The 13,801-nt window shown below is 25.0% G+C and overlaps 1 protein-coding gene across 1 annotated transcript; it reads left to right on the top strand.

The window, feature by feature from the left end:
* The first annotated feature begins 3,595 nt into the window (after positions 1 to 3,595).
* On the top strand, positions 3,596 to 13,462 carry LOC132919824 (solute carrier family 22 member 21-like). Its single transcript, XM_060981700.1, is given in 11 exon segments — positions 3,596 to 3,724; positions 3,726 to 3,763; positions 8,598 to 8,847; positions 8,919 to 9,025; positions 9,882 to 10,036; positions 10,390 to 10,558; positions 10,675 to 10,837; positions 10,947 to 11,041; positions 11,170 to 11,384; positions 12,175 to 12,356; positions 12,484 to 13,462. Coding segments are annotated over 11 exon segments (1,623 nt in total). The 5' UTR covers positions 3,596 to 3,622; the 3' UTR covers positions 12,631 to 13,462.
* The last annotated feature ends 339 nt before the right edge of the window (positions 13,463 to 13,801 follow it).

Raw genomic sequence — 13,801 nt, 5'->3', positions numbered from 1 at the left:
TGTAGTATAGACATTGTTTGTTAAACAGATTCGACTGACTAAATATAACTTTAAAACTCTCTTTAAGTTTTTTAGGTATTAAATAAAAAATATTGAAATGCCTTTATTTTATTTTTACAGTACCGAATAATTGTGTTTCAGTTGGATAACTGTTATGATTTAGAATTTATATCTCAGCAAATTAATTTTCGAAAAATCACATTTTATCGTTTATCGTGAATGTCTGGAACAATTGCACGATTTACATATTAATTGACACACATATTTTACACACTAGTTGCTGTCCGATATTAGTAAAGTCGAGTCACTCCTTAAGTTTCTTGTTCTCGAATGGAAAACCACTAAATCATTTAAATACCTTGACATGCCATGTACTATAATTAATATAATTATTAACTTTCCTCTCACCCCTACCCGGCCTACCCGACAAAAAAAGATATTAATAAACGTTATTCTTATAAGATATTTATTTATTTTAAATTTTAACAAACAGTAGCCCAATATAATATAAATATAAATTATTTTAGTTTATATTATAATAAATGTTTTAAATTATAACCCTATAACGCATTAAATGTTGATAAACTATTTTTAATAAAATTCCTTCAAGTGTAATTGTCAAAATATAACAGCCATCGTTTAAAATTTTAATGTAAAATAAACATGACGATTTACGCAGTTTTATAAATTATATTATACGAATTAGATTACGTAAAAATTATCACAAACAATATAAAATGTATAATAAAAGTGGTTTTCACTTCAGAAATTACGTCGAGATATAATATGTATTACGCAGAAATATCTTTTGCCGATTCATTGGCGCTTGATGCTATATTAATTAAATAAATAATACATTTTGGAATTAAATTTAATATAATATAATATTTTAAATGTTAATTCAAAAAAATACTTATCGACTTGTAAAATGATCATGTTTATTTTTAATTGTCTATCGTTTTATTCATTGGGAGTTCAAAAGCGAATACCAACGGAAAACTATATATACTATACAGGTAGGTCAAGTAGTAAAATCTGCCAACATACTAGCATCAGAGTTAATGATAGATTTCTTATAACTCCGTCCAATATGTACATAATATGTGATCATGTAACTACTAAATATAATGTCAATTATCATTAATCAATATGTATTTATATTAATGTAAGCTTTAAAAATAAACTCTAAACATTTTATTTACCGAATTACATTCACTACATCTTATAATCCATATTAATTATTAAGTGATTTATTTATCATGAGAGTATATAGTTATTGATAAGGTGATTGGAGTGGCAGGAAAATAGTTTTACATTCTTTAATTTTATATTGTAATATATAGTAATAGTAGTAATACCTATATACAATAAATAATATAATAGATATCTTATAAGCTATTAACAAAATATTATAATTTTTATGAACATCCTGTGAAAACTTCAAATACCTATCTAAGATTATTAGTTTTTAAATTACAACCAAAAAAAAAGCAAAATCGATTTTGTTGAAAACTAGTTATACCGTTTTTTTTTTAATTTTGTATTTGTTTTTACCATATATTTTGTAAAATATTAAGAATTTTTATTTTTTATTTGTATAAAGTACAAACTAAATTCAATTTTCTATCAGAAACCCTCAGCGTTTAAAATCGAAGCATTTTTTCAACTACTCATCGTGTACATAGATAGATACAAAAAAAATATTATAAAATCAATATTTTTATCACTCCTGTCAGAATCTAAAATAACTATCACCATTTGAAAAGTGCAATAAGTAATACTTAAAAAAAAGAAAAAAGAAAATTTGATTTTTTTTCTTGCTTATATTATATGTACAATGTATATAGGTATTATAATGTCAGTACAGTACTAACTTACAAATTAAAAAATAAAGATTGCTAAAATTCATGTTGAATAAGATTAAAAACTAAATTCTTTAAGAATACATTTTAAAGAATAATTCCAATGAATTTAAAATAAAATATGACTATTTAATTCATAGTATTACCATTGATTATTTATATAACTGTATATCAATTAGTGACAACTATCTATTTATTAATATAAAATAAATGATGTGGACACTGTTGTAATATTCATATTAAATACTACCTACCTATTTCATATATATAATATTTATATGATTATCATTAGTTTTTAAAACAATTTTATCTATCTCTTAAAGATTTTTTTATTCAAATTGTTTTACTGTTCATACAAATATTCGTAAGCATAGTAGGTTCTACATTTGATAATGATATCTATTGCTACTTACTATAAACATGCAGACATGATAGGCATGATGAACAAACATATTCAGCGTAGCACATAATATAATATGGACTGTAGAAAACTTTAGCTTAATAATAATATTATTTTTCCCATTTTTATTTTAACGTACTCTAAATCCAACGTTTCAAGTTATATCTATTATTACATATTTTATCGTTTGTTTTATTTACTCATTAGTATTAATGTTAAACATTTTAATTTGTCATGCATATAAAAATAAAAATTATAATTGTATATAATTATCATATTATGCATTTGAAATTTCATTCGTTTGCGTTTTCAAAACACTCGCTATTATTAGTCCGCTTTTGTTCAACAATATACGTACAACTCGTACAAGTGTACTACACAAACGTTTTAAATGCTATTAGTGCGTTTAATTACACACTTTAAAGTTGAATGTAACCTATCTAATCTAGTATCCTGAATATTATTATCTCATATCATCGTATGTTAGTGTTGAATAAAACAACGATGATACATTGCCTATATTATTATAGCCGATAATATTATATTTATATGTACTTACCACCAGCGGCGTGGCTGTATTATAATTTCCATCCCATATCGTTAAATACATCATTTTAACAGCATAAAATAAATCATTTTACTGAAATCTCTACAGTATATCATTCACCGATTGTTTTTATTTTGTTATTATTATTTCTATTGTGTATCATCAACCATACATCTTATTATTATACCTACATATACAACACTACTACAGTACTACAATATGAATGAGTGTAACGGTTCTGATAATAAAATTTAGTGATATCGCAGTGACATTATATTACTCGTAATATATCGAGTATAAGACTACAGCGTGGATTGTTGTAACTTTAATTTAAATCCTATCCTAGAGAATTGTCTATTTCAAATCATTGTTATTTGTATTTATTCCGAGAAACTATACTATAAAAATCAATATCGTCCATTGTATCGTATACATATTATATTATATAATACCTATATCTTTATGTTCTACCTATAATTAATTTTTTCCTCTATTATTTTGACCAATAACTATTGTTCACTATCATTATTATTTATTTTTTTTAACCGAAATATATACCCAACTAAAAATAATTATGATATCTATATAATCTATAATATAATTTTATGATAGACCTTCCTACATACCTACTATTATTTAAACGCTTGACCATTTTCGTAAGACATTATTCGAGGGTATTCAACTCGCCGCACTAATCATGTAATGGTGTAATACTATATAAACACGCATATACTGTCGTTCTGTGATTTTAATGATCGTAACGTTGTTTTTTTTTTTCGTGTATAGTACCAAGAAGTGAACTCCGGAGAAATAATGGATTTAGACGAGATCTTAAGCAACTTTGGATTGGGCTCATACCAAGTGACCGTCTGTGCTCTGATGGGACTCGTGCTTATGTACTCAAACATATCACCGCCTTAGTTATGCTATTACGGCTAGTGACCTTAAATACAGGTAAGCTTGTAACATTTTTTTTTATTTTTTTATTATTCAAATTGACTGCCAATCGGACAAAATAATATCGTTGACTCCTAAAACCGCACATTTTTGATAAAATACAGGATAAAACCGCAAAATTTTGGTAGGTTAAAACCGCACACATTTAATATGTTAAAACCGCACAATTTTAAATATTGTCGTATCAAAAAACCGCACAGTGATAATTTCGACCCCCAAAAAGATCGATCAACAAAAACACATATGTATATGTATAATTAATTATTTATTCTCATTATTCTCATATTTCATCAAAAAAAATTATATATTCAAACATTTAAAATATTAATTTAAAAAAGTTTAAAACTTTCAAAGTTTGATTGGCTGAAACCAATTGCCAACGTTATTTAAAAACTTTTATACGATCTCCGTCATGTAAAAATTCTTCCTAAAATTGAAACAAATGCTCCTAAAAATAAATAGGATACTAAAGACTTGATTATTGTATAGTACTTATCTTATAAGTTATAATCTCATCGTTTTACTATTTTCACTAAAAATAGTTGTACGGTTTTAACCCTCTCTAAGACTCTAAATGTTCGGTAATTTGTTATAAAATGACCGATAAGCTGTACGGTTTTTGTCTATGGACCTTTTTAGGGTCAAAATAAAAATTGTGTGGTTCTTGGACGCAACCAATAATTACCTTTTAATTATAATATATATCTTAGTACATAATTATTTAACTGGGTGGATAGTATATACTATATACTATAAAATTAACAATTAATACATATTATATGATACAAATTTGTAATTTGAATATGATATTATTGATTTTATAATAAATTATTTTATATACGTTATGCAAGGCGTCATTTAACCGGAAATTTCTTGATAAATCTGCATTATGTTTTTTTTTTAAACTCCAAAAAATCTATTAAACAATTTTATTTTTAAAATAATTATTATACATTTATAGAACAGTTAGTCAATCTTAAATATGTTATAGATTTGTGTGTAGATTTATTATACTTCAGTGTTATCAAAATAGATAATTCATATGTAAATATGACCTATTCGAAACGTTTAAAATAAAATTTAAATTGTCAAATACACTCAATAATTTAAGAATCAATTTGATTATTCGTGAAGAAGTCAAATTCTATGATTAGGTATTTAAATAAACTCAGGTAAAAAATAGTTAAATTAGTATTTCTTGATAATTAGAAATAAATCATAATTAAAATGTTCACTTCACTTATTAGTCATTAGTATAAATTGTAATATATTATGATGTATAATGGAACTGTTTAGTCTATTTATTTTATTTTTTATTTGAGCAAAAGTATATTTACAATCTATAATATTATTATATATAACAAGTAAATTTTCTAACCTTGTGGAAACCCTCTGAAGTCTAATTAAAATATTAAACTATTTTATCTTTGCTATAGTCTTTATCTTCAATGCATATTATCGTCTTGAAACATAGCAAGATCTGTTAGAAGAATTACCTTGAGCATAAATAGGCTTCTAATCAGTGAGAGATGGGACCGTGGGGGACAAGGCAAAGTATTCAAAGATTGGATAGATCACAACTAAATATGTGTACACATTGATAAAATTGTATAAAGCACAAAAGTAGTGTTAAATCCATAACACAAAACTATTACCTACACGGTTATACACATTTTTTGCTAAACTGTTTTTAAAATGTTTAATTTAAAAGTGTTCAAGACTAAAATATTGTTAAATATTATTTATTCAATATTTCAAAATAATTAAAATTAATAAGTAATAACATTCAACTTACACGACGTTTTATATTTATATATATATATATATAATTTAAAATTTAAAACTAAAATATAAGAAAATAAAATGCAATCTCCGACACGAGAGTGGGGAGGCGAATACCTCACTGCTACTTCTTCGCTACGTACATTCGAAGTGACATTCGAAGTGACCGAAGTACAGTTACATTTTTATAAAAGACCTGTATAATAACAGAATTAATTAATTAATAAATAATTTGTAAGCTACATAATTGTGTTATATGAATAAAGTTAATCAAATAGCACAGTTACATACACAAATTGTCTAATGGAGTGCTACTGCTGCTACTCGTATAAGACATAACTATAATAAGTAAGCAAGTGATAAATAATAACTAAAAATATATAATCTGTACCTATAATTTCAATTTTAATTATTTGATTTATTTTGACTTAAGTTATAAACACTTAATGCTGAAATGTATTGTATGTTTTGATGTCTTGCGAGCATTAAATCGTTTGATTCGTTAAAAATGTATTAACATAGATATAAATAAAAAAATAGATAAATATAGATAAATAGATTAATATAGGTATTATTTTAGGTATACTTATATTTGGAAGTTGAATATTTACAATATTAAATAATTACCAAAATTATCGTTTGCGCATAGAATAATAAAAGATAAAAGAAAAGACAAAATTACATATTTTTTTTTTTCATTTTTTCATGTCTTACTTTATCCAAGTCTGGTATGGATTTTTTATGTAAAATAGTGTGATTTTTTAGCACAAATACGATTTGCGATTTCCTAAACAAATTCTAGAGAGACCTGAAAGTGGCATTTAAAAAATATCATCGGAGTACAATTTATAATATATAAGGACAAACTTTTTGAACCACTTATTTTACAAGGAAATATGATTACATAAATAAAAACTCCATCATTGTAAAACCAATATATTCCTTCAGAAATAAAACCCTTGTATATCTATAAGCTAAATTTTTTTTGTCGTGTTGGCGACGGTACACTTTTATAATCGAATTTCATCGTTACATTGCAAAGAAAATAAATTGAATTTAAATCTATATAAAAAAATTTAATTTAAATTTCAGGAGAATACATATCAGCAAATAAAGTTTTTATAATTAAAAAATAACCAACTTATCTTTTTTCTTACTCGAAACAATCAAATAATTTAATATAATACATAGAATAAATAATTTAACTGCAGTACAAATAGTATAAAATTATATTTTAATGCAAAGTTAACGAATCTTGGAAAGTTGGGATAGTTCAGTACTAAGCAAATAATATGTAAATCCTCCAAGCTGTTATTTAATTTTGTTACAATAATTGATATTATACTTCCGAAATTTTTTAAATAAATTTAATTGATTTTTGTTCAAAAAGTATTATATTGTATACTATACTTTTATTGACTATATTTTTTTGCTTAATTATTTTATTATTTCCGATTTTAATTTAAAATACATTTCTTTTGAGTATTTTTTTTTTATATATATAGTAGTATGTTTGAAATTAGTTGAATACAAACAAAAAAAAATTTTAAAAATGATAAATCATCTTGAAATATCATTAATTTTACTTAATAATGAAATTTTATTATAGAAAATGCACTTAGTACCTAGTACCTACAAGAAAACAAATTTTCTATAATCTAATATAAGGTATTATTGTGTCAAATAATACAATGATAAATTAATTTTTACATCCACTCTCATTTCTTTTAATTAAACTATTCACCATATGCAGTACCATTTATATTAATAGAAAATATATGCTACTACTGTATAGGCGTACTATTTCTTAAATTTTCTTATGAAAACAAAATAAGTTAAATAAATTGATTAAAAAAAAACATATCACATTATAAATAATTATTAAGTCATATGCAAGTATTAAATGTAAAAACATGATGGATATTAAATTAATATTATGACATATTACATTAGTATTAACAATTAAGTATATCGCTATTACCTCATTACATTCAATATAAAAAAAAATATATTTAAAAAACACAACAGAAGTGATGATTTTGAATAAAGTAACAATCATTATATAATTTAACTTCATATTATTCTTAATTAATGTGCAAGGTTAGAAATGATTAATTTGTCAATCTTGCTGCGTTTTTATAAATGCACATAATAAAATACGCATTACTAAATATTATCAATTGTATTGGTAATTAATAATTATAATGCATTTGAATATGTAAATCTACTCGAATAATTAGATTTTTTTGAATATTTAATTAGGTATACATAATATGTATTATTCTAAATAAAAACGTTATTTGAAATAATAAAAAATGTAAAATATAAAATAAAAATATTATATTTAATATTTTTTAACCAGGCGCATTGAATAGGCATTTTTAGTACATTCATGCAAATCAGCTTTATTGTTATAATAAAATACTAAATATAATAATTAATAGTTTACTTTTATAGTTTTATATTATGAACAACAATTCGTTGATCGTTTATTAACATTTACCATTCAATTATAAAATAGATTATTAATTTTTTTCTAGATTAGAACTTAAAAAGTAATGATGTAATTATCTAGAAATTAAAAAGGTTCATGTGCTTATCTGTTGTAACATATCGGACTAAAAGAGGTATGCTTCAAAAACTCCAAACAACTGTATCTATCATATAAATCGAAAATATGAGTAAAACTTTATCAATATTTTTTTTATAAGAGGACATTTTTTAATTTTTTATGATTTTAAAAATACACAGATTGTTGTATTCAAACAAAATCATAGTTGTAATCGTTTTCCACTCTCGCGGTCGTTTAGTGAATACAATGAATTATCATTTATGGTTGCTTTTAAATTTAATAGCACTGTATCAAATATCGGTCATGTCATAATGTGGTACACATATAGTGTCTTACACAATTCCTGTTATAGCTCTGTTTTTAGATACCTAACGAACGTAACACAAATAGAAATTAGTGTAGGGTTATTTTAGGTACCATGTATATTCAACGTATTATTATTTTTAACTAAAAAAATTATTATTATTATTATTCTAGATGCGAAATCCCGCAGTGTGATAACATCGAAAATCCAATATACGATCCGGTCTGGTTAAATCGCGTGGTACCTTTTAATGAAAAGACCATAGAGCCATACAAATGTCTAAAATACCACTACCAGCCGACTATAAACGGGACAGACATCTCTGCTAATGGCACTTGTAATTTCAAAGCATTCGATGAAAATTCCAAAGAGAGGTGCAACAAATGGGTATTTGGTGAAACGGAAAGAACGATAGTGAACGATGTGAGTCTATAGTTATGATTATATAATTTTTAGTTAAAACTCTCAATACCTCAATAACCATTTTGTCACAGTTTGGTATTATGTGCGAGGAAAGCAAATGGAAACTCAGTATGGTGGGAACCATCAACAGCATTGGCCAGTTTGTTGGAATTCCTTTAGCAGGATTTATTTCAGACAAGTGAGTATAATAATACTATTATCTATAAAGTTATATGCTTCTGCTACGTCACTCTTCAGCACACGATTTATCATAATTTTATTAGGAATTTGTATAGACAAATATGCTGCAGTAATTATTTATCTTTAAATATTATGTGTTTTATTTGTCTGGATCAACTCCATATCACTGATCCCCAAAATGGGGCATAAAAAAATAAATGTGTGAATACTACTTTAACTTATTATCAAAAAAATCATAAAAATAGTAGTTTATTCATTCAAGCTCGTGAAAGTCGTTGTGGGAAATTAGCTTACCGGCTTTGCCAGATTAATTCGATTATGTTACTAATATTTTACAAATAAATCATTCAAACATTATAAGCTAAAAACTATTGTGAAGGGATCAACTTTACGTAGCTCTCCAATTTTTTTCTATCAACTCAAAATATAGACCAAACAATGAATTACACGTTTATAGAATGATTTTTATCTTATAAAGCATTTATTTGTTTTATTTACTGACGCCATGATAGGCATTTATTCAGACACAGCTTAAATATATGTTTCGAATGAAAAATTAAAACTATGTGTACTTGAGGGGGTTGGAAAAAAATTGTATTGCGAATTCTAAAATCCAATTTGTAATTAATTAGAAAAATATTAGCATAAAAAAAACAATACCTATAAAACTAAATCCATTATCATAGTGGATACGTTTTCAATTATCTACTTATTCTACCTATATTAATAAAACCGTTTTTATTTTGTACAATAATTATTAAGATGTATTTTATACAAATTGTTTCCATTGTGTTTCTAATGAGTATGTTATATATAGTATTAAATAACATACTTTTTTTTTTATAAATATAAAGGTATGGACGCAAGTTTATCTTAATTATAGGATCAGTTTCATCGGCCATACTCGGTACAGCCCGGTCTTTCACTACCGATTACTACTCATTCCTTCTTTTCGAACTTTTGGATTCCATGGCTTCCAGTGGAGTGTATGCAGCCACATTTGTATTAGGTAAAAAACCAAACCCTCGTAATCATAAAATATGATCTAAAATAAATATATATTTTTAGTTATTAAATTAGAAATAAGTTAAATTAATTAAACCAAGCCCTAAATAAATATTTATAATGTTTTATATATGTTTTTAAATATTATTTATATCAATTGACTGTTATTAAAATATGTAATTTAAGTAAATATATATAATTAGAGTTAGTAGTTACTAAGAATTGTTATTTACTGAAAATTGAAAATATTTTGACCAAACCGAGTTATTAAACATTTTATTTAATTAGAAAAAAATCAAACTACATATAACATAACATTAAAAAGTATTCACTATAATATCAAAATTTATATTTAAGGTCTAGAATTAGTCAGTCCAAAATCACGGGTTACCGTCAGTACTCTGATGGGCTGTTTCTATCCCATGGGTGCGGTTATCATGGGCTTCGCAGCTTACATGATTCTCGATTGGCGGATAATGCTTAGGGTACTTTACTTGCCCGGACTTCTTATATTAGGATATGCTTGGTAAGCTTAATGATCATTTATTGTCATTGCTATCGTATACATATACGATTACAGTTTGAGTTAATATGTAATGTTTTAAACACATTTGTCTGGATGCCGTTGCAATATGTTTATAGGTATGTGCCAGAATCTATGCGATGGCTTCAAACTCAAAACCGAATCGAAGAAATGGCTAACGTGCTGTCCAAAGTTGCTAAATCCAATGGCAAAACACTACCGTCTAGCGTTAAAGAAGCACTGATCGCTAACACCAAAGCCAATGCCGACGCAACGAATTCGGTAATGATAATTTATATAATATTTATATCCCCACAAAATTTGTAAAATATAACGCTCGACTGTATTAAAGTTATAAATTGACATGATATATTTATCGGTGTCGTTTCAGCCCGACGAAAGCCAATTATCTTGTACTAAATTAATGAGTAAAATATTTAGTTCAAAGGAGATTTTCCTGCGACTGGTCAACTGTTCGTTTTGCTGGTTGGTACAATATCTAAATAATATATAACATATACATTATACAAGTATCTACGTTATAAATTATTTAATACTTTCAATCTTGTTATTTTGATGTGATTAAATATCTTGATACATTTTTATGACTACAGGACAACGATTACGTTAGTTTATTACGGCCTTTCATTAACTTCTGTGGAGTTCTCCGGTAACAAATACTTGAACTTTATGCTTGTAAACATTGTAGAAGTACCAGCGTTTTTGACATCATGGTACTTCATGGAACACTATTCCAGACGAAATACTCAAGCGTTTTCATTCCTCTTCAGTGGCATCGGATGTATTATGGTCAACTTAGTACCTACGCGTAAGCAATCACTTAATTTTAAACAGTATCTTATCCCACCTTACATTATATAAATACCTTCGCATGTTATCTGGAATATATAATAAATAAATTTGAAGCTTATGGCCGAAGCATCAAGTAAAAATATGATCCTATTCAAAACATATAAGAATTTAAGTTAATATTATAATTTATAAGTTTATAACTAACTCTTATTATAACATAATATGCAAATATATTAATAAATAATATATAAATTATAGTTTATTTTATTGAGGTAAATATATTTTTGTATGTTTATTTTATTTTTAATTGTATATAATATAACATAATACATTTTCTTTACTTAAAAAAGCAAGTGCATTTTATATTATATGTTTTTAATTTAGCAACTTAGTTTAAAAAAAGTTGGTTGTTCAATATATGTCTAATTTTATAATTTTGTTTACTTAAAAAATGATTAAGTACCTTCTTTAGTTTTATAAAAATAAAACTGTTGCTTACGGCGTTTTTATGCCGTATTCATTATTTTTAAAATCATTAATGAATATATTAATTGGTAAATTAAGTTAAAGAGTTAGAACAAGTAAATGAGACTGCACACCTTGGAAAAATATTCATTCTAACATACTCTAATTTTATAAAACAACAAAATGTTAATTTAAAAAATAGGACTTGAAATATTGTGTATGTTATTAAGGTCCCAATAAACTTAGGTGTTTCGATTTACTTATACACATATTTATAAAAATACACTAATTCTATGTTTGTATGGCTTTTGCAATAAAATTCATGTATCATAAATTTATAGATTATTTGTGGGTGAAACTGACATTGTTCTTGAGCAGCAAGTACGCCATCACCATGGCATTTAACACCATGTATGTGTTCACCGCAGAGATGTTCCCCACCGAACTTCGTATGTCACTATTTGGTATAGCTTCCATGTTTGGTCGAATGGGTTCTATGTTCGCTCCACAGATGACGCTGTTGGTATGTATTTGAAAAATTTATTTTTTAATAACCAAGTTTAATGAAAAGAAAAACACTATGCATACGTCATACACGCATTGTAATATGTACGTCAGACATGAATAATTATATAAATATTGTTTCACAGAGTGCATATTTTGGACCATACATACCAATCTTGTTGTTCGGAATCATATCGTTTATGGCGGGAGCGTTAGCTTTCTTGTTCCCTGAAACAAAAGATCAAAAATTACCTGACACAGTAAAACAAGCTGAATTCGTTGGAGAGGTCTAAAAAGATTCTAAATTGTTCGAAATTCAACGAGAATACACCGCGAGAAAACACATGTATTGCAGTCGTGCCTTATGAAATTTGTAAATTAGTTTTATTTTTAATAATGATTCCATGTGACTCATAACGTATTAATTTATTTTTTTAATCATCTAACACTAAGCAATAGTATTTTATAAACTTTAAGAGAAGGAAACAAGTTTCTATAATCATTAAGTCCACATCATTCATGTGTACTAACTCCACTAACTGTGCATGTATGTATTCATAATATATATATATACACATTACACAATCTGGATCATTTTTAATGTATATACAATAGATATATTACATAATATAATGTAATAGTAAATAATATCTCAAAAAATTCCATTTCCTCACCCTTTTTTTCGGGTGTTCTTTTTTTATATTTCTGAAATTTCTGTGATATTAAATATGTATTAATTACACGATTTTAAAATCTAAAAAAAAATATATACTGTATTACTATATAGTATATAATATTATGTATTATTTATAGTTAATATATATATATTTATGTATTAAAGTGCTAATAGTGTACCAACACTGTAAACATAATGAGTACTGTTAATCTTAGCAATAATGTTGATTAATGATTATTATTATAATATGTTTTATTAGAAAATACTTATACGAATGTATATTAGCATAAATAAATTTAAGAAAATAAAGACATCATATTATTATATTATTTTAGTCAAAATTCTATGATATAATATAATATTTTTATTTTAAAAAGAAACCATTGTTTACAAATTTGATGTATCGGCAATTTTTGTTAAAAAAATTAATAAAACACTTATATTACAAAGTTTTTTTTTATTAAGCAACTAGAAATTAATTTAGTTATAGTCAATATCAATATTTTGTTGAAAAAAATAATAATTATTCAATATTGTATAAAATATACAGGACAATTTACCAAACATACTCATCCCCTACCATTTTAAAATTCATACGTTTTTTTGTAGCTTGTATTAAGGAGTATTATGTTTATTAAAATTCAAATTTTTAAAATTTAATTATTTTAAATACAGTCTCAAAAATTTTAAAAATTATATTCAAGAATATCTTAATTTCAAAAATCAATTATTGAAGAAAAAAACAGAGCGACCATATGATTATTGAATCACCTTATAATTTTTACATG

This window comes from Rhopalosiphum padi, chromosome 2 (genome assembly GCF_020882245.1).
Source record: "Rhopalosiphum padi isolate XX-2018 chromosome 2, ASM2088224v1, whole genome shotgun sequence".
Lineage (NCBI taxonomy): Eukaryota > Metazoa > Arthropoda > Insecta > Hemiptera > Aphididae > Rhopalosiphum > Rhopalosiphum padi.
This window is presented reverse-complemented; position numbering and strand designations above follow the sequence as displayed.